A 21,251-nucleotide genomic window follows, 5' to 3' on the forward strand; every position below is an offset into this window, starting at 1 on the left:
GCTCGAGGAGGAATATGAAGGTGGGTAAGGTGGGGTTAGGGGGAGGAGGAGCCGGAGAGGAAGCTGGCACGGTCGGGGAGTTGGGGTGGGAGAGAGAGGCTTGGTCAGGGGTGAGGGAGGTGGAGAAACGAATGGTTTGGGCTGAAGCTGCATTTCTGGGGCATCCAGAGTCCGTAGTCTCATACCGGGAGTCGGTGGAGATCCCTGCAGGGCCATGGGCGGTGGAGTGGGGCAGAATTCCCCAGAAGACCGGGAAGAAGGACCTGATCTCCGGTGCGCCAGCTGGAGACCCCTAAGTGCGCCAGACCGGCAGGCCCCAGTGAAGGTCTTCCTGTCCCTCCCCCGGCTCCTGGCAGGGATGCAGCACCTCCGCCTGACCAGTCCAGAGGACTCTAAGGAAGTGGTTCTGCCTGGGGCAGTTGTGCCTTGGTCCAGCTGCCCCAGGCCCGGCCTCATGGCTGTCTGCCCTCCTCTTCCCGTCACAGGTGAGCTGGCCAGGTGAAAGCCGCTGGCAGGTGGGCCTGGCTGTGGAGGACAGCTCAGTTCTGGGAGCAGCGCCGGTGGGAGGGCTCCCGGACGTGGTGCCGGAGGGGACGCTGCTCGACATGGTGCTGAGGAGGGTGCATCGGTCCCGAAGCTGCTCCTACCAGCTGCTTCTCGAGCACCAGCGCCCCAGCTGCATCCAGGGGCTTCGCTGGGTGAGTGCCCATCCCCTGCCCGGGCCAGGCACCAGGGCTGGAGGGGGCCCTGATTGGAAGACCGGGCATGCTCCTGGTGGCCCAGCTTGCTCTGGGGGCGTGAGGGGGACAGCTGGGGTGGACAGCGGGTCAGGCGGCTTGGCTGCAGTGTGTGGGTGGCTCACACAGCTGCACTGCCTGCGCATGTGGTACCCAAGTCCCCCCATTCAGGCATGAGGGGAGGGGTAAAGGGATTTGTCATTTAGTTGTCACCTCTGTGTGCCTTGAGTCAGGTGCTTGCGTGTTCTCCAGGTGGTGGTGGGAGGCACGTACGAAATGCTGGGGACCAAGTCAAGTGGGGGGGAGGTGAGGTAAGCTTGGTTACTGTTCTTTAAACATCACCGCGACAACATTCTCCTTTAGTGAGGGCTGAACTGCATGGAGTCTGCTTTTGGATCTCGGGGTGAGGTGGTCATGTGAACATTGCTTGGCATCTGGCTTTGAGGGGCTCAGGGGAGAATTCTGAGAAGTTTGGAGGCTCTGAGATGAATGGAGCTCCCTTTGCCGGTGAAGAATCTCTCTGGAGCTGCAAGAATGAAGCAGAGAGAAAGGGTGCGGGGGAAGGATGGGGGGGGGCTGGGGGGGCAGGATAAAGGTTGCAGGATCCAAATCAGCAGAGAAGCTCTCCCCAGCCACCCAGACTTAATAGGTTCTTCACCTGAGATTCGGTGTGTCTATTACCTGTGCCCAGCCTGGGTGGAGGTGAGTGCGGGGAGAGTGCTTGGGCAAAGGGGCGGAGAGAAAGCAGGGCTTGGGAGAGCTCCTCTCTTATCAGCAAATCCCTTTGAGTAGAATGACCACCACTTTCTGCCTCCTTCCTCCTACCTCACCCAACCACCATTTATATTTACCAAAATATGAAGCTGGGTTGAGAAAACTGAAGCCCACCAAGGTGATGGGGTTCTCCTTGCAATGGGAATCGGGAGGAGAATCTAGGTATCAGTCCCCAGCTCTCCCCCAACCCCTCCCTCCCTGGGTCTTCCTGACAAGGGGCCTCATGGGCCTGGGTCCTGTTCCAGATGACGCTCTGGAGGGGGCAGGGGAGCTGGGTTCCCTCTGGGCTTCGCTGTCTGCCCCCCTCACCCCCCAGGTCACTGGCAGGAGCTACTGCTTGGAGCCAGTGGGCTGGAACCCTCCCTCCCTCTTTCCCTCTCAGGCTATAATTACTTGTGCATTTCCTGTCCCCTTCCCAGCTTGCAGAGGCAAGGTGGGGAGTGGGGGGAAGGTCAGGTGCCAGGACAATGAGGTCACTGGAGGATCCCCTGGGACCCAAAGTCTGGGAGGGGGTGGAGGAGGCCGCCAGGCTGTCTCCTGGCTCCCCCAGTCCCCCAGAATTGGAGGGCTGGTATGCATGGGGAGGCTGGAAGAGTGAGGGTGAGGGTTAGTGGAGTAAAAAATGGGGTCAGAGGCACAGAAACAAAGCCCCTCCCCTGCCAGGTATGTGTGGGTGTTGGTGATTAGAGGGAACTTAGATTTTCAGGGCTAGAGACAGGGCACATCCTCTCCTGAGGACCATCTCTGGGGAGTGGGGGGGCAGAGGTGGTTTCAACCCGTTGCGTCTGTGTTTTTTTTTTTTTTAACATCTTTATTGGAGTAGCATTGCTTTACAATGATGTGTTATTTTCTGCTTTATAACAAAGTGAATCAGCTATACATATACATATGTTCCCATATCTCTTCCCCCTTGCCTCTCCCTCCCTCCCACCCTCCCTATCCCACCCCTCTAGGTGGTCACAAAGCACCGAGCTGATCTCCCTGTGCTATGCGGCTGCTTCCCACTAGCTATCGATTTTACGTTTGGTAGTGTATATATGTCCATGCCACTCTCTCACTTTGTCACAGCTTACCCTTCCCCCTCCCCATATCCTCAAGTCCACGCTCTAGTAGGCCTATGTCTTTATCCCCATCTTACCCCTAGGTTCTTCATGACCTTTTTTTTTCTTAGATTCCATATATATGTGTTAGCATACGGCGTCTGTGTTTAAGAGACTCTGGGTACCTGTGAGCTATACCTCTCTTCTCTGGATGATGCCTTTGGCTGAGGAGGGGCTCACATGAGGGAACAAGTACCCGGCAGGGAGCGTGCACACACCGGGTGAAGGGTGGATGTTGAAAGGAGGTGGGGCCCAGAGTCCCAGGAGGGCAGTGCTGGGAGTTATTCAGGCCATGCCCCCCTCTTAGAAAATCAAGGGGGAAACCCGTCAACCTCCTGAGGTCTGAAGAGAGCACTTTCTGTTCCTACTAGACCAGGACAAGAGAAAATAAAAGCAGGTTACAGCAGGAGGGCCTGAGGTTAGATACAGAAAGGACTTACCAACCACGGCAAAGCTGATGCTGGAATGGGATGGAAGGACGTCTCCTTTGGAAAACATGACGGGGAGATGAGATCTTGTCTGATGTCCGGGAGCCTACAGAGGGACCAATCTGTCTAGAGGCAGGGGCGAGATCAGGATGACCTTTGGTGGGTCCTACCAGCTCAGAGAAGCCTGGGATGCTTCTCTTTGAGTGACTTATTTGGGAGACGTGGCTCTATTCTCTAACTCAGAAAACATGCTTTCATCCAACCTGTCTAAATCATGGTAGTAGCTAATCGTTGTGTAGTATTTATATCCCAGGAGCTACTATGAGCTTTACTTTGTCATATCAGGTAATCTCACAACAGCCCTGTGAGATAGCTACTAATGCCATCATCTCATTTTATAGATGCGAAAGCAGAAGCACAGAGAGGCTAAGTGATAGGTCTAGGGTTACACAGCTGCTAAGGGACAAAGCTGGGTTTTGGTCCTAGGCGATCTGGCTGCAGAGTTCAAGCTCGTAGTGGACTTTCTATTGCTGCGGATGGTAACACCGACACCCCAAAACATCACCCCCACTCATGCATCCTTTCCCAGTCCCATCGTACACAGCCCTGGCCTGAGACCCTAGCTGTGGCCTAAGGGAACTGGTCTGACGGGTCCCAACATGGCTTTCTGGCTCTGTGCCTGCCCCTACAGCGCGACTCTGACCCTCAGTGATGGGGGTGGGGTAGGCCATGGTGCTGATGCCAGGGAAGCTAGCTGGGACCTCCCCTTCCACCCTGAGTCCTTCCTGTCCAGACATGAGAGGAGGCGGTGGGCGAGGGCCTTCACCCCTGCCATACCAGCCACTGCTTTCCAGCTGAGAACCCTCTAAGCTGACACTCAGGGTTATCAGATCAGGGACAGGGTCAGCGGAAGTACAACATTTCTTGCACTGTGTCCAGATGACAGGTGCCCAGCATGAAATAATAATGTTACATCAAGGTACTTAACGCTGACTAAGTAGTTACTACAGAGCAGGCACGGCTTCGAATACTTCATGTTAGCAACTCATCTGATCCTCAGAACTACCCTGTGGGATAGGTACTGTTATCATCAACCCCATGTTACAGAAAGCTGAAGCACAGAGAGATTTATAAGCAGCCCAAGGTCACACAACCAGCTGGTAATGGGGAACCAAGATTTGAACCCAGGTGCCTGGCTCTGGAGCCCACACACCTGCCTGCTGCTCTGGAATAGTACCTCCACCCCGATGCTGGGAAGTCCTGGTGTACCGGGAACATGGCAGTGGTCCAGAGGGGCTATGGAACTTTGTCTAACCCAGTATTTTCCAAACTTCCTTGCCCGTGGAACATTCCCGAGGGCAGCATTCACCTCTATCATCTCTGCTTTCATGGCACACGGTGGGGGAAGCACGGGGCCGCGGAGGCACCATGGGATATGGTAGGGCTTGGTGGCTAAGGACATGGGCTTTGGAGTCACAGGGGCACAGCGTGAATCCTGGTGCTCCTGTTTACCGGCTCACAGGGCAGGTTATGTAACCTCTGAGCCTCCTTTTCTCTAGCTGTGAAATAGGAGACAAACACCTACTTCAGGGTCAGCGTTGGTAGGGTTATGCAGTGGGATCTGAAATTTCTAAGCGGTTGTGTGACTCTGGGCAAGTTGCTTCATCCCTCTGGGCTCCTGCTTTCCTCGCAAAATGAGAAGGATGCCTTCCTCAGCTCTGTTGGGCCAGAGCCCCCAGCTTCCGAGCCTCCAGCCTCCGTGCACATCCCCTGGGGCAGGACAGGAAGTGCTTTAAGCAAGGCCTGAGGATCTGAGATCTGAGTCTTGACCAGCCTGGCCACATGACCAGGCACCTCCCCTCCTGATGTGCCCTCCGGGGTCACAATAATACCAGGAAGGGAGTGTGTGTGCGCGGGAGCCTGGGTCGTGGGCACCGAAGGGACTTGGGGCAGGGACTGGGGCCACCTGGGCACTCTGACAGCTACAACAACAAGTCGTTAGCACTCGGCACTGTTTGTTCCAACACAGGGGGCTGGCTGGGTAGAACTCCTGCCCTTCCTCCACCTCGTTTCCTGTCACTAAGTCTCCAGGGCTATGTCTGGCACCAGGATGGGCCCCATGACCGGGTCAGGGATACCTATGGGACACCTAGCGACTTCCGCCCGGCACTGGGCCAGGCACCTACGTGCGCCAGACCTCAGGCCTCTGCCTGGCACACGGTGGGAGGATGCTGGGACCAGGGGAGGGGACTGTGGCCCCAGGCCTGGTCGTACCCTAGCTCCCCAGCCAGGTCCTCTTCAGGCCCTGTGTGCGGATGGGAAAGCAGCAGAGAGAAGTGGGACGGGAGAGGAAACAGGCAGGTGTGGTGGGTGGAGTGGGACCAAGACTGTGAGCACTTCTGGTAGGAACTTGAGTTTATCTGTGGCTGTACAGCTGTGTCTGAGTTACAAGGGCACTTCACCTCTAGACTTTTGTTTCTTCCTAAGTCAGGGGGGATAGACAATACCTGCTCTGCCTACTTCCCATCTGATCCTATTCTGTATGAGATCAGATGAAATCACGGAGGTAGACATACTTTGTAAACTTCAAGTGCCTGCCTTTGGGATGACTCATAGAGGGTAGGGCATCCTGTCCAGAGATGTCCACAAATTCCAGTTCTCAGGTGGCAGGAAAAGAGGGGCATGAGAGGCTTTCATGGCCGACATCCCAGGGCACACAGGCCCAGGAGTCCTGGATGCCCAGTTGATGCCAAGGGCAGGGAAACCTCGTTCACCAACGATTTGTACGTAAACCCCGTCTTCCAGAGCTGTCCTGTGTGCTACCAAGACTCACTCACTGTTACAGGGTTATTTATGAGCTAGCAGCGACAGCATCTTGGAGAGGAAAGGGGCTTTCCAGCTTCACAGATCAGTAATAATAACTAACATGTATATACAACTGCATGTATATGTCAGGCAGTGCTTTAAACATGTGATCTCTATTAACTCACATAATCCTTCCTAAAGCCTGAATTGTTGTTAGGAATGTTTTATAGATTTATAGGCAGGGAGAGGTTAAATCATGTATTCAGGGTCACACTGCTAGTAAACAGAGGAGCAGGGATTTGAATCCAGGAGTCGGCTCCAGGGTTTGTATTTTTAACTACCAGTCTGCACCGAGGCCCACAGAGGGCAGGAGTTTCGCCCACGGCCCTGTGACTGGGGACTGACCCTGGCTTGGCAGCAGGCCCTGGGACTCCAGGCCTCCCGAGCTGCTCACTTTCTGGCCTCTCTCTGGCCTTATCTCATGTCGTCATGCTCCCCCCAGCTCCACTGTGCCTCTTCCCTACACGGTGCAGTTTACCTGGGAGCCTGGGCACACCTGGGCCCTGAGTAAGCAGAACTGGAATCTCATCTGTGGGGATGCACCGCTGGAGTCAGGAAGCAAGACAAGGGTCTGGGGATAGGGCAGCAGGGCGGGCATGAGGCAGACGCCTGGCATATGGGGGTTGCTCAGTGAGTATTTGTTGAAAGAGTAGCTAAGTGGACGCCTGGAGTCGGGGACTGGACAGGGGCTGGGACTGACAGGGGTGGGCATCTGACAGCTGGGTTTAAAGGCCTGGCACTAACACTCAAACCCTCCCACTGCCCTCAGACGCCACTCGCCAACAGCGAGGAGTCCCTGGATTTCAGCGTGAGCCTCGAGCAGGTACAAGCCACGAGGGGTGGAGCTGGGAGGCGGCAGCACAGCGAGGGCTTCAGGGCCTCAGCCAGCTGTGCCTCTCCCCGCCCCTAGGCCTCCACGGAGCGGGTGCTGAGGGCTGGGAGGCAGCTGCATCGGCACCTCCTGGCCACCTGCCCCAACCTCATCCGAGACCGAAAGTACCACCTCCGACTGTACCGGTGAGTAGTGGCCTTGGCTACCTCCTTGCCCACCCCCTCCAAACCCTCCCACCCCCTGTTTTCTTTCCCTCTCACTCTGTCCAGGCACCTGGGCCCAGCCCTGCTTCTAGACCGAGGTGCCTTTCAGATGGAGTGTTCTTCCCTCTCGCCTCTCCCGTCCTGCCATTTGAGACTCCTTCTTCTTCCCTGGTCCCTTCACCTCCCAGGCAATGCTGCTCTGGCCGGGAACTGGTGGATGGGATCTTGGCCCTGGGGCTGGGGGTCCATTCCCGGAGCCAAGCCGTGGGAATCTGCCAGGTGCTGCTGGATGAAGGTGCCCTCTGTCATGGTGAGCCCTAGCCCTGGGTGGGTGCCCGGGGCTGGGCAGTCCTGGGGAGCAGGCACTGGTGGGTATTGCTGGTGGGCATTGCAGCAGGGGGCCTCATACCCACGTGGCCTCGATTTCCTCTCCTCCCCCACGCCTGGGCCTCTGCCCCCCAGTGAAACACGACTGGGCCTTCCAGGATCGAGATACCCAATTCTACCGTTTCCCCGGGCCGGAGCCGGAGCCTGCAGGCCTCCACGAGCTGGAGGAGGAGTTCGTTGAGGCTCTGGCCCTGCTCTCCCAGCGGGGGCCTGACGCCCTGCTCACGGTGGCGCTCCGAAAGCCGTAAGTCGGGCGCCTTGCATCTCGCGGCCCTGCTCTCCGACTCGGTAGTTTCGGTTTCCCCTCTGAGGGGGTGATGCCTTACTTTTTGTGGAGGGAAGGGACCCTGGCTGGACCAGAGGCCTGAGCTCTGGTCTGCATTCCACCATGGACTTGCTGTGTGATCTCGAGCCCTCCTTCCCCCTCTGAACATGGTCCTCCCTCTGTAACTGAGGCTGTGGGACACGTGGCCTCCGAAGGCGCTGCCCACTCTGCGATGCAGAGAGACGGAGGGCTTTGGACTCCGCCGGCGGGTCTGCGTTCAAATTCCAGTTCCACTGGCTACTAGCTCGGTGACCTTGGGCCTCTCCATGCCGGCTTCCTCTTCTGTCAAAGGATAACAATACCCACGTCATGGGGTTGTCGTGAGGGTGGAATGAGGTAATGCGTGTAAAGCGCATGGCCCAGTGTCTGGCACGCAGTGTGCTCCCGGTAAACGCTGGCCCACTATTGATAAACAGCCACTGCCGGGGCACCGGCTGGCCCAGGCCCAAGCTGGGTGGACGTGGTGGCTTCCCGCTCTTGGCCTTGGGCCCACAGCTCGTCACTTCTTCCCCACCTTCCTGTGCCCGCAGCCCCGGTCAGCGCACAGACGAGGAGCTGGACCTCATCTTTGAGGAGCTGCTGCACGTCAAGGCCGTGGCCCACCTCTCGAACTCGGTCAGTCCCCCGACCCAGCCCTGCCCTCCCCACCCCCAAGCCTCCCTTCCCTGTGAGCGCTGCTGGGCCAGAAGACATTCCCCTCCCCTTCTGCCTGTGGCTGGGAAACCTCAGTCTAATTTCTTGCCCCCGGCATGCTTATCTGAAAGCCCTTCTGCCTCTCTTTGCCCATTTCTTCCACTTGCTTTGTCTCCCGCTGAATCCCAGGTCACCTGACCTAACTACATCTCTGTCGCCTGAGCACTTGTGGCTTTGGACCTAACCGCCTCACATGCTCCCTCTTCCCCTGAACTCACCTCATTGACCCTCCTCTCCCCACCCCCAGGTGAAGCGGGAATTAGCGGCAGTTCTGCTCTTTGAACCACACAGCAAGGCAGGGACCGTGTGTAAGTCAGATGGGATGGGAAGCTGGGCACCAGGGACCTGGACATGGGCGGAGGCCACAGGGAAGAAGTGATGGGTCCCTGGGGGCATGTCTGATCTGTGCTTCTCTCAGTGTTCAGCCAGGGGGACAAGGGCACCTCCTGGTACATCATCTGGAAGGGATCTGTCAATGTGGTAACCCACGGCAAGGTGAGTCTTCCCTCCCTGCCCAGCCCCCTGGGGTGTAACTGCTCTCTGGTCCTTGACCTCATGGGCAGTGCCTTTAATAGACCCAAGGCTGCCGATCTCCCGGGTCTCCTCCTGCCTTGGTGGCCCTGTCCACCATGGGTCTGTCCCGGCGAGGGCTGGGCGGTGGGGCTGGGCTGTGACTCAGGCCTGGCTGCAGGGCCTGGTGACCACAGTGCACGAGGGAGACGACTTCGGACAGCTGGCTCTGGTGAACGACGCACCCCGGGCAGCCACCATCATCCTGCGAGAGGACAACTGCCATTTTCTTCGCGTGGACAAGCAGGACTTCAACCGTATCATCAAGGTGCCATTGCTGGGGGTGGGGAGGGCAGGGGACGTGGCAGGGACATGTCTCTGGAGAAGTGGTGTGGGGCAAAGAGTAAAGACCAGAGAGAGCCTTTAAGGGTCAAGGAGAGGCCGAGGGTGGAGAAGCTCGGGGCGATGGCTGCAGGTGGCAGCCCAGCCCTGCGTGTGTGAGGAGGTGCAGAGCATGCTGAGGAGGGTCAGCGAGCCCTGGGGACCCTGGCTCGGGTGGGAGACCAGGGGACTGGGGTTACAGAGGGGTGGGGGTCTAGGGTGCAAGGGGATGCAGCATAATGGAGCGTGGGATCCACGGAAGGAACCCTGGGAGGGATGGGGTGGAGGAAGGGCTCAGGCTGGGTGATGGGCAGGGGTAGGAGTGGGGGTTAAAACCAAGGTCATGGGCACTGAATGGAGTGGGAGAAGGGCTGAGGGTCCCTGTGGGAGCCTTGTGGGGTTCAGCGTTTGGAATGGGGGAGGGAGAGGGAGAAGCTGTAGGGCGGGGAAAGGAGTCATGGTGTATGTTGAGCACTGGGTGTTGGCTTGTTCTCCAGGATGTGGAAGCAAAGACCATGAGGCTGGAAGAACATGGCAAAGTGGTGTTGGTGCTGGAGAGAACCTCTCAGGGCGCTGGCCCTTCTCGTCCCCCAACCCCAGGCAGGAACCGGTAACATACCCACCATGCTCCCTTTCCATACCACCTCTCTTGCCCACCTCCTCTCCTTCCATTTCCCAGGCTTTACTCCCTTCCCCGTGTCATACCCCTGCCCTCTGGCCACCTGGGGGTGGAGAGGCTTCCAGGGACTAAGAGGCATCCCCTGAATTGGTCCCCCCTCCACCTCAAGGTGAGAGAGGGCTGGCAAATAGGGATGAGTGATATGATCGATTATTGATGTCTGCCCGGCTGTGGGAAGGGGAGTCATGGTATAAGTGCTATGGACTGGCTGCTTCTGCTAGGTATATAGTGATGTCTGGCACCCCGGAGAAGATCCTAGAACTTCTGTTGGAGGCCATGCGGCCTGATTCCAGTGCTCATGACCCAACAGGTAGGGGCAGGAGACACCCTGACTGCTCTCTGACTCATTGGGTGGTCAGCACAGCATGGGAGAGGGCCAGGCACCCTGCCGTCTGACCTCATCGGGTACTAGTTTGGTCCATTTGGTCAGTTGACGGGAAGTTCGCATTCCTGTGTTCTTGGTTTGGGTGGGAAGCGCGGTGACAGGGATTGGGCATCGCTGGTCCCTCGCCCGTGGTGGGATTGGGGAAAGGGCTGCTCCAGCTGTGCATATACTTGTGCTCAGTAGACTTGACCACTGAAGCCCCCACCTGTCCCCTGTCCTTGCCCTACAGAGACATTCCTCAGCGACTTCCTCCTGACCCACAGTGTCTTCATGCCCACTGCCCAGCTTTGCGCTGCCCTCCTGCACCAATATCCTTCCAGCCCCAGGGGGTTAGGATGGTGTGTGGAGTGGGGAGAAGGAATCCCTCGTGTCATGGCTGTGCCGAACCCTCCAAAGTGCCAGCGTCATGCCAGGCCCAGCTTGTGCATGGGCTCTGGGCATCCTGCCCCTCCCTTGCCCAAGGTGTGGTGGGTGGTCTGGTTAGATGTCGTGGTTCCCTTGACTGGTGCCCACTTTCCATGCGGAGCCCGTGGGAGGCAGCGAGCAGGAGTGCAGCACCTACGTCTGCAACAAGAGACAGCAGATCCTGCGGCTGGTCAGCCAGTGGGTGGCCCTGTACGGCCCCATGCTCCACACCGACCCTGTGGCCACCAGCTTCCTCCAGGTACCTGGGAGTGAGGCGGGGCTGGACCGGGCTGCCCGGGGTGGACGTGGAGTCTCAGTGAACCTTGGCTCCTCCCAGAAACTGTCAGACCTGGTGAGCAGGGATGCCCGGCTTAGCAACCTGCTGCGGGAGCAGTGGCCAGAGAGGCGGCGACACCACAGGTGATGCTTTGGCTCAAGTTAACTCGTCACCTGGGGGACGGGCGGCACAGCGGGGATGGAGAGCACTGCCTCTGGGGCCAAACACGTGGCCTAAATCCAGGCTGCACCACTGTAGCTATGCCGCCCAGAGCCCATTACCCTCACCCCCCCACCCCCTAGGGCTTCAGCTCTTGTCTGTAAAACTGGGAGAATACCTACCCCTCACTGCACCTGAAGAGTGCGGCTCAGGGTGTGCTGTGCTCACTTGTCTAGACTTGTTAGTGTTCTTACCGGTCCCCTTGCTACTCACCCTCCCATCACGTGCTCCTCCGTATGCTTATGCAGCCACAGTCGTGCGTGGGCCATCCTTCTAGCCCCAGCACACCTGCTGTGCTCACTGCCTCCTAATTATTGCCAAGCACCCTTGGTGCCAGCTCCTGCCGGCCAGCCCGGTCAATTTCCTAGCATTTACCTCGCCCTCCGAGACCTTCCCGCCCTCCCAGGCCTCCCATGGGGGCGGCTGAGGTCCAGGGAGAGCTCCTGTGCAGGCTGCCTGCCCTGACTCCGCGTCCCTTTCTCCCTTGAGCTCTCTCTCCCTCCCTTGCTGGCCTGGGAAAATCCCAGGATCCAGGGGCTGGATTTCAAGTCTTGCCTGTCTCACCAAATCTTCGATCCTCACCAAATCTGCAAACCTCTGAGCCTCTGGTGAGGGCGGGTAGAATCCAGAGCCCGTGTCGTCCTCTCTGCTCCTGACCCCACGTCGTCCCGCCTGCAGTGGGCCCTGCCCGCCGGTCTCACCTCGCTCCTCTCTTGCTCCACAGGTTGGAAAATGGCTGTGGGAACACATCTCCACAGATGAAGGTGTCTGCCCCGAATGAGGTCCTCTCGCTTCTGCGGGGCCCCAGCTGTCCCCACTCCTCCAGGGACCGCCGGGCCCCTCCTTCAGCCCCTACCCAAGGGGCTCTGCGTGGGCAGTCCCCCGTCCCCTGTCGGCCCCAGGCACATCCTTGGGTCTGGGATAGGTGTTCATGGAGCTCAGGCTGCATGTGGCGCTGGGGCCAGGCCCTGCAGGGAGACACAGAGGTCTAAGGTCACTGCTTCCCCGCCCCCCCCAGGCCAGGGGGCTTTTATTCCATCTGCTCACAGTTAGAGCCAGTTAGCAGTTCCCACCTGGGAGGTGAGGGGTGGTGCCTGGGGGTAGCCTCGGAAGCCCAGGGGTTCCTGGGGGCCAGTGCAGGGAGCCCAGAGGAAGGCAGGCCGAGATCCCAGTGCCATTCCCAGCAGCGAGCGGGGGGCGGCGGGGGTGGGGGGGAGCAGGAGGAAGAGCCGTGACGGGCGCGAGATTTGAGGGATGGGGCGGAAGGGGCTGGGCAGCTAAGTTGGGGCTGGCTGGGGGCTCATGCATTGGGAATAACACCTAGATGCCTCACCTGGGCCTGCAGCGCCCAGCTGCTTCTCCCACCTCATCCTGCTCCCCCCTCCTCCTCGCAGGCTCCTTTTCGGCTAAAGGTGAAGCTCAGCCCCTCCTCAGTCTCCTGCCCTTACCTGCTGGCCCCTCTCCCACCGGCTCCCCTTCAAGGTGTCCTCTATGGTTTTCCTCAAAGCATTATCCCAGTGGAATTGTTTTCTTTGTTTGTGTACTTGCTTATTGTCTGTTGGTGTCTGTTATGTCCCACTAGAATGCCCGCGTGAAGGGCCTTGACCTCTGTCTCCCCAGCCTGTGGTTGCCACTCAGGGAACGGCCGGCGGGCACTGCGTTAGGTGCCGAGGGTGCCGTAGGGGGCTGGGGGAGCCACCCTGGCCTCGAGGGACTTGCAGTGAAGCGAGGGACGGGGCTGCAGGGCAATCTCATGCTGTATAAGGGCGAAGACAGGGGTCTCTGGAGACGGGAAGGGGAGGGCTGACTCTGGGTCAGGGTCAGGGAGAAGCGACCGCTGGGCCTGGAGGAGAGGGGGGAGGTGGGCAGGGGCCAGAGCAGGTGCCCCCCCTCCCCGACCGTGGGCCACGGTAAGGGGCCTGGCCTTTGTCCCCAGAGCAGTGTGAGCCATTGAAGGTGTCTGAGCCGAGGATTGACAAGATGAGATTTGTGTATTGCATGGGTCAGCTGAGGAGCCTGCGCTTTATCCAGCAGACAGTGATGGTGGAAGCCGTGAAAGGAAGCTTAATCTGGCTCTGGTCAGGCAGATGGCAGTGGTAGAGAGGGAGGCACCCGAGAGGTGAGGCTGGTGGATAACCGTTGGGCCGTTTTAGTAGGTAAAGAGTGAGGCAACACACGGGCTGGTGGACCCTGAGGTTGGCCTGGGCTGGGGAGGGGGGCACACGGAGACCCCAGGACTAGACGACATGCCGTGGGGACGCGGGGCCTGGGCAGCAGGAGCCGTGAGCCCAGGGGAATGGCCGAAGAGTAGCCTGGCAGGTGGGATGAGGGATCCGAGGGGTGTGTTGAGTTTGGGGTGATGGAGCACAGACGCGGGAGGATCCAGGAGGCATTTGAGACCAGGGCCTGGAAGAAAATTCAGTGCTCAGTGGTATGGTTTTAAGAGTCTTCCATCTGCGGGGGTGGGGTGGAGTGGGAGGGTGCGTGAGGCTGGGGGGAGCTCGGAGCGGAGCGCAGAGATCTGGAAATCCAGGGAAGAGCCGTGAACCAAGGTCCGAAGCTGATCTGCCACCTTCAGAGCAGGTAGAGAGTCAGTACAAGAGTTAGAAAGAGTGGTCGGTGTGCAGAGGAGCTGTGTGAGGGAGGCCTCTGGCCAGCGGGGGCTCCCCAGCAGCCCACTGTGGTGGGGCCATGGAGGAAGGGCTGTGGGGTGACGGGGCAGCTGACACAGTTGAGTGCTGGTGGACAAGAGCGGGGTGTGGGGTGGGGGGCGCAGGTGGCGGGTTAGGATTCCAGCTGGGCCACTTAGCAGCTGTGTTTCTTTGGGTATGTTACTTAACTTCTCTGAGCCTCACTGATCTCATCTATAAAATGAGGAGAGTAATATTTTGTCAAAGGGCTTTTGTGACTATTTAGATACTTAAAAGATGCCTGTACTTAGCCTGGCATGTAGCAAGTAGCAAATGGTAGCTGAAGGAGGAAAAAACCGAGATCAACAGCTGAGGTGTGTTCGTATTAGAGCAATTCTAGACCCATCTGGTAGAGGGGGTAACACACACGTAGAGGGGCACAGACTTTGCTCTGTCTCCTCCAGGAGCCTCAGTCCCCAGCGCCTTACCTGGCCCAGATTCATGGGCCAAGCAGAGCCCCAGGGTGGTGTGCGTGCCCCGCGGGTGCCATGCTCCTGGTGACAGAGGCCCCTCCCCGTCCCTGCATGCTCTCCTGTGTCCTCCCGGCCTTACTTTCTCTCCCTCTCAGGCCCGGAACATGCCTGTTTGGCTCCCCAGCCAGGATGAACCTCTCCCCAGCAGCAACTGTGCCATCCGAGTCGGGGACAAAGGTTGGTGGTCTGTCCAAGCCAGCCAGTTCATAGCTCAAACCCTACTGTCATCACCCTTGACCTTGGGGCGCCTGGCCGAGGATGGCATGCCAAGCTCCTCGGGGTCTGTGTTCCAGGCTCCCCCTCTCCTTGGCTCAGGGCCTCCCACCCACCCAAGCTACTCCATAGCGCCCTTGTCCCCCCTGCTCGGGACCCTCCCTCCGCTGCAGGCGCTACCCTCTCCCTCCTGGGGTGGGGAGACCAAGCAGCCCCCCCCCCAACAGCTCAGCCAGCCTTCCTCTCCAGTCCCCTATGACATCTGCCGGCCGGACCACTCGGTGCTGACCCTGCAGCTGCCTGTGACGGCCTCAGTGAGAGAGGTGATGGCGGCGTTGGCCCAGGAGGACGGCTGGACTAAGGGGCAGGTGCTGGTGAAGGTGAACTCTGCGGGCGGTGAGTTGTGTCTCTGGGTAGGGTGGCCCCAAGGGAGGGGACCCCCTCAGAGCCGTGCCCATCCCCCGAATTAAGATTATCATCATCTTTATTATCTTTATCATGTTAGTGATGGTTGGCATTTATTGGGAGGTTTCTTACATCTCTTCAAAGTGCTTTGCATGTGGTGAAGAGCATGAACTCTGGGGCCTGTTGCCCACATTTGACTTCTGCCCTTTGGCTCCCTTCTCTCTGTCCCTGGGCAGGATGCTTAATCTCTCTGGGCTCTGTTTCGTCATCTGTAAAATGGGGATGAAAAGGGTGCCTGCTTCATAGAGGAATTGTGAGGATAAATGAGCTAATCTATAAAAGTGTTTAGAATGCTGTCTGATCCATAGTCTATTATCTGTTATTACGTAGCTACTGCTACATCATTATCATGCTTACATATTTATTTAACCCTAATAGCAATCTTATGAGATAGGTATTTTGATCCGATTTTCAGACAAGGAAACTTAAGCTCAAAGGGGTTCAGTGATTTTCCCAAGTTCACACAGTGAGAGCGTCGACAGCCTTTGAATTCGGGTAGTTGCTCATTTAGTCTGTAGTCATCTTTGAGGGTCAGCTGTGGGCCAGCAGTGTGTTAGGAGGTAGAGGTACCATGGCAGGTAAGATAGAGCAGCTTGACGGTTAAGAGCCTAGACAGTGGACTCCCAGATCTGAGCTGGAATCCCAGACCCACTGCTTACTAGCTGTGTGATCCTGGGCGAGTCGTTTAACCTCTGTGAACTTCGGTTTCCTCGTCTGTCGAATGAGCGCTGCAACTGTACCTGTCACATAGGACTGCTGTGGCTATGAAATAAGCTACTGTGTTTAAAGCTGTTAGCATGGGACCCAGCATAAAGTTGGTGCCCGGAATACGGCAACATGAGGATTATTAAGACCTGCCTTTGGAGAACTTGGGACATTAAAAACCACTGTTGTCCATGAAGGACACAGCCCAGGTCTGACAGCTGGAGCCCAGGGTAGGCAGCTGAGAATAATGGCAAGGAATGGCAGGGAGACTGGCAAAGCCTCCTTCCTGCAGGAAGTGGGGAGAGGGGATGAGGTCACCTGTGCCTATGTGCTGCTCTGGGAAGCACCGCCCTCTGGTGGCTACCTGGCAAGTTGCAGTTGTCCTAAGCCAGTGTTTATTGAGACCCTACGTGCCTCAATATTTTATTACAAACTCCATAATATGTGTATGTTTCCTTGTAAGTCACATACATATATTCCTACCCTAATGTTACATGATCATAACACAACACACAAAAATAGAAGTGCAAAACAGGTGAGAAAAACCAATAAAGTGAAAGAGCTAAGGTTTTTTCCTGGACACGTGGATGGTCTCGTGTACCTTACTTTGGAGGCTGATGGTCTAGGGACTGGGGACTCAAACATGACTAAAAACACAGTCTCAGTCCACAAGAGCTGATGAAAATCCGCACAAAGATTTCTGCAGGGCCTTTCCCAGTTTTCAAAGGGGCTGTATATGTATCGTATATTTATAGCCACTAGTTATATTTATATCAATGATTTCATTTGACTTGTGAGTAGTCAGGGAAAATCTTAGTGTCTCCGTTCGACAAAGGAGGAAGCCGAGGCTCACTGAGACTCCAGTGTTGCCTAGCGTCAGCCTGTCTCACTAAGACTCCCCTTTCATCGTCCTTGGGCCGTGCTACCCTGTGTGTGTGGATGCGTGGGCATGCGCACCTGTGTATTTAGAACACCTGCCCAGGACTCCAACCCTGCTACTGGGAGAAGAGACCTTCCAGCCTCCTAAATGGGGCCTCCACCCTGCCTCCGGTTGCTCGCTGGCCTCCCTCTCTGTCCCCACCCAGCACAGCCTCTGCTCTCTTTGCAGACACTGTTGGCCTGCAGCCAGATGCCCACGGTGTGGCCACATCCCTGGGACTCAACGAGCGGCTCTTTGTTGTCAACCCTCAGGAAGTGCACAAGCTGGTAGGGACAGGCAGGGCGCCAGGGCCTGGGGAGGAGCTGAGTTTTGCGGGTGGTAGGAGTGGGTGCTAGGAGAGGGTCACATGGAGAAGACGGCGAGGGCTGGCTCTGACTGCTGCTGGGCCTTAAGGAGGAAGAGGAAGGAGTTGGCCTCAGCCAATGGGGAAAGTCCCCAGGATGTGGGAGGGGAGAACTGGTTGGGAGCTCTCAAGGGGGAAGAGGGAGACCTGCCTCATCAGGGGTTCCCCAGAGAACAGGCACCCTACAAGGAGGGGTCCCAGCGTCGGGGAGCTGTCTGGGACATGCCTCCTTGGGAAGCCCCTCCATCAGATGCCCCTCCAGCCCCTGCCCTCCCTGACATTCCTCCGACCCTTGGCACAGAGGCTCCTCCCACCCTGCGCCTTTCCCCCGGATTCCCCAGGCAGCCCCCCTGAGCACTCTCCCACCTGCAGACCCCACACCCCGAGCAGCTGGGGCCCACCGTGGGCTCTGCAGAGGGGCTGGACCTGGTGAGCACCAAGGACCTGGCGGGCCAGCTGACGGACCACGACTGGAGCCTCTTCAACAGCATCCACCAGGTGCAGGGGCAGAGCGGAGGGGAGGGGGCCGGCGATGTGGGCTCCCCACCTGCCACGCGCTGACCTGTCATGCTGTCCCCGCCCAGGTGGAGCTGATCCACTACGTGCTGGGCCCCCAGCCCCTGCGGGACGTCACCACCGCCAACCTGGAGCGCTTCATGCGCCGCTTCAATGAGCTGCAGTACTGGGTGGCCACAGAGCTGTGTCTCTGCCCTGTGCCCGGCCTGCGGGCCCAGCTGCTCAGGAAGTTCATCAAGCTGGCCGCCCAGTGAGCGCCTGTGGGCTGGGTGCGCTGGGTGGGCGGAGTCCTGAGGCTGCCTTTACTTAAATGCCCGATCCATGGGCAGGGTGTTGCCAAATCTACCAGCCCCATGCTTCCCTGGGTCCCCTGGAGCCTCCGCCTCCCCACCCCGTCCGGCCCCAGTGCCTGCAGGGGCAGCACTGGCCTGGCCCGGCGCTGGACCCCAGGCCGGCTGCTGTATGGGTGCGGGGCTTTGCACGCGGCTGAGGGTCTCTGGGTCTTCTGTTCACAGCCTCAAGGAGCAAAAGAATCTCAATTCCTTCTTTGCCATCATGTTTGGCCTCAGCAACTCGGCCATCAGCCGCCTGGCCCAGACCTGGGAGGTGAGTGCCATCTGCCGGGGCAGGCCAGGGCCTTCCCACCTCGGTCCTGAGTCAGGCCCCTGCCCGTTCTGGGGGTCCTTTTTGGGGATGGAGCTCCCACCTCAGAGCAGTGACAGCCCCGCCTGCCTCTCCTTCACAGAGGCTGCCCCACAAAGTCCGGAAGCTCTACTCGGCCCTCGAGAGGCTGCTGGTGAGTGCTGGGCCCCGGTTCCTCCCTCCAGAGACCCCGATTCTTGGCTCCCTTGCAGCCTCTTTGCCAGTCCTTATCTACTTCTGGGTCCCCTTGTCTACCCTGGGTCAGGGCCTGGTTCCCTTTGGCCTGTGAGTTTGGGGTGCTGGCTGAGGAACAGGTGTTTAGCATGATTGGATAGTGTGCTATATCCCTCAGTATGTGTGCCGGGGGGATGGCATTTGCTGTGGCTATGGGGTCCTGCATGAGGGCAGTGTCTGGCCCTGGGGTCTGAGGAGCCAGGGGACCGCTGGGGGATGCTGGATTCCAGCTGACCTGCCTCAGGGCTCAGGAGGCAGGTCCTGACCTCAGCTCCCATGGTGTTCTGGGGCCTGTCAGTGGCCCCTCAGGAGATTCAAGGAGCCCATGTGCCAGCCCAGGCCAAAAGATGAGGAAAGAATTCAGGAGCTGAGCCCTCCACTGCCAGGAGCTGTTAGGGGTGCCGGTTTGAAAGGTGTGACAGTATTCAGGGGAGAGCTAGTGCAGGGTGCTTTCATCAGCAAGGTTCTAAGACGCTTGAGGGAAAACTTCTCCTGGGGCTCAAGAGGTTCAAAGGAATTTACCCACTAGAGAGAGAGAGGGAGAAATAGGGACAGAAAAGAGAGAGTTTTCCATGAAACCTCAGGGCCCCTGTGATAATGGCCACGACGTGTCCTTGGGGTTTAATCAGAGGCCAGGAAGCCACATCACGCAGACTGGCAGTCACAGCTCCAGGCCCCCTCCCGCCTCCGCAGAGCCTGCCTTGGTGAGACCTGGGGCCGAGAGGAAGCTGAGCTCCAAGGGGATGGGTGCACAGCCTCTCCTTGGGACGGTGGACATTTGGTTGCGCTGTGGCACGTGGTGGGTTATGGTGTATGGGACCTTCCCTCTCTCACTGTGGCTTCTTCCCTCTCAGGACCCCTCATGGAACCACCGTGTGTACCGTCTGGCCCTCACCAAGCTCTCCCCTCCCCTCATCCCATTCATGCCCCTTCTTCTCAAAGGTAAGAGGGCCAGTATCCACCTCCCTGTCTCCATCCCATCCATTCCTGCCCCTGTGTGTCCGTCCGACCCTCTGAGTGATTCCAGTGCGCTGATGCCCTGGGGGACACAAAGATGAACTAGGGGTTCCCAGGGTAGAAGCAGAGTTAAGACATGCAGACATTAGATGGCCGATGATAGGAGGCCTAAGAGGTACAAGGAAATCGCTCCAGGAGGTTAGTTGGGGAGGAAGAGGGCCATGTGGGGGACCGACAGGCCCGAGCCTCCCTGTTATTGACCCCTCACCTTTCCTTGGCTGCTGGAAGGGGAAGGAATTTGGGGACCTATGAGCAAAGCCCATCTCTTTGCAGACATGACCTTCATCCATGAGGGAAATCACACGCTGGTAGAGAATCTCATCAACTTTGAGAAGATGGTGAGTCCAAGGAGAGTGGGTGCCTGACACTGGAATGGGCTGCAGGCTATGACGATGGCCTTGCAAGGGGTCGGGGATGGGGTGGGAGATGGTCTAAAGTTGTTCTCAACAATATAAATATGAATTCTTCCTTTAAAATAGCCATTACTCCATTGCATGACCTCATGAGGGTCTGGTCTCCACTGGGGAGTGCTGGGGTGACAGCCTCAACTATCTGTCTCTTCAACCGGAGCCCCCTCCCGTCTAAGCCCTCCCTGACCTCTGTTCTTCCCAACACCTGGTCCCCGCTGGGTCTCTGGGTGAGCTGGGGCACAGCAGACAGGACCCCATCTCCCACAGCCACTAGTTCCTACGAGCACTCCAGCTGTCCCCCAGGCCACACCAGGGTCCCGTTCCTCACACCGGGTCTCACGTCCTTGCTTGGCCCGCAGAGAATGATGGCCAGAGCTGCGAGGATGCTGCACCACTGCAGAAGCCACAGCAACGGTGAGAGGGCGGGTTCCCCGGGTAGGTGCCCCTGACCGATGTCCCCTTCAAGGCACCGGCTTGGTCCTGTCTCGCTGACTCCCGCCTCTCACCCGCCAGTGCCTCTGTCACCGCTTAGAAGCCGAGTCTCCCACCTGCACGAGGACAGCCAGGCGGCCAGGATTTCCACGTGTAAGTGCGGGCAGGGGTGGGCGTTGACGAGGTGGCCATGGCTGGCATTTACAGGCACGTGCGTACGTGACGCTGATAAGGCTTCACAACGCCTCTGTGAGCTAGGTAGAATGTTATCCTAACCTGAAGATGTGCGAACAGGCTGGAGCCTTGAAGAAGCCTGTGGAAGCCACAGGGTTAGATAGAGCTGGGACCCAGGTACTCTTACTCCAGATCTGCGTTCTTTTAATTGGCCTTCAGTTGCATGAAATGGGATTCATTGTAATCCACAGTTCATACCACACCGTCCTCATTATTTTAATGTATGTATGTAGATTCTGATAATACGATGGGCACCTCTGGACCCAAGCCAGACATGAGGACATTGACGATAGCTTCCATCTCCCTAGTGGTGTCCCTCTCTCCTGTCCTCGTGCCCCTCCCGCCCAGGGGAGCCACTCTCCTGAATTTTGAGTTACTCATTTTCTTGTTGTGGAAAATAGGTTTATTATATATATGTATGGTAAAATATATACGCACACGCACATACATATACATCTTTTAAATACCTCATATGTATATGACAAGAAAATATTCTTTAGTTTTAGTTGTTTTTGAGCTTAGTAAAAGGGGTATTAAACTGTATGTAATTTGGGGGGCCTGTTTTCTCCAGTCTGTGCTCCTGACCACCATGCTATTCTGCTCCAGCAGGGGGGCGGGGTATCTTCTAGATCGGCCGTGGGAAGTGGCAGGCTCGGTGGCGGAGGGCAGGGAGGCCGATTTGCTCCTTGGAGGAGAAGGGGTGGGCTCTACAAAGTGCGCGGTGCCCCCCCCCCCAC

The 21,251-nt window shown here is 57.8% G+C and overlaps 1 protein-coding gene across 1 annotated transcript in view; it reads left to right on the plus strand.

Annotated features, from left to right (window-relative positions):
• Positions 1-114: 114 nt before the first annotated feature.
• RAPGEF3 (Rap guanine nucleotide exchange factor 3) overlaps positions 115-21,251 on the plus strand; it is a 21,573-nt gene continuing 436 nt past the window's right edge. Inside the window, exons 1-27 of the mRNA XM_024736577.1 lie at positions 115-325; positions 486-698; positions 6,674-6,727; positions 6,815-6,921; positions 7,128-7,249; positions 7,402-7,570; positions 8,182-8,266; positions 8,592-8,652; positions 8,763-8,839; positions 9,036-9,182; positions 9,733-9,845; positions 10,136-10,224; positions 10,529-10,607; positions 10,813-10,963; positions 11,042-11,124; positions 11,925-11,964; positions 14,459-14,540; positions 14,826-14,972; positions 16,855-16,952; positions 17,402-17,527; positions 17,614-17,795; positions 18,061-18,151; positions 18,291-18,341; positions 19,276-19,363; positions 19,712-19,776; positions 20,208-20,262; positions 20,362-20,449. Coding sequence (XP_024592345.1) covers positions 215-325; positions 486-698; positions 6,674-6,727; positions 6,815-6,921; positions 7,128-7,249; positions 7,402-7,570; positions 8,182-8,266; positions 8,592-8,652; positions 8,763-8,839; positions 9,036-9,182; positions 9,733-9,845; positions 10,136-10,224; positions 10,529-10,607; positions 10,813-10,963; positions 11,042-11,124; positions 11,925-11,964; positions 14,459-14,540; positions 14,826-14,972; positions 16,855-16,952; positions 17,402-17,527; positions 17,614-17,795; positions 18,061-18,151; positions 18,291-18,341; positions 19,276-19,363; positions 19,712-19,776; positions 20,208-20,262; positions 20,362-20,449 — 2,774 coding nt within the window. The 5' untranslated portion in view covers positions 115-214. The remainder of the gene's footprint in view (positions 326-485; positions 699-6,673; positions 6,728-6,814; positions 6,922-7,127; positions 7,250-7,401; positions 7,571-8,181; positions 8,267-8,591; positions 8,653-8,762; positions 8,840-9,035; positions 9,183-9,732; positions 9,846-10,135; positions 10,225-10,528; positions 10,608-10,812; positions 10,964-11,041; positions 11,125-11,924; positions 11,965-14,458; positions 14,541-14,825; positions 14,973-16,854; positions 16,953-17,401; positions 17,528-17,613; positions 17,796-18,060; positions 18,152-18,290; positions 18,342-19,275; positions 19,364-19,711; positions 19,777-20,207; positions 20,263-20,361; positions 20,450-21,251) is intronic.

The sequence above is a fragment of the Neophocaena asiaeorientalis genome, unplaced genomic scaffold (assembly GCF_003031525.2).
Source record: "Neophocaena asiaeorientalis asiaeorientalis breed wild unplaced genomic scaffold, Neophocaena_asiaeorientalis_V1.1 scaffold134, whole genome shotgun sequence".
Taxonomy (NCBI): domain Eukaryota; kingdom Metazoa; phylum Chordata; class Mammalia; order Artiodactyla; family Phocoenidae; genus Neophocaena; species Neophocaena asiaeorientalis.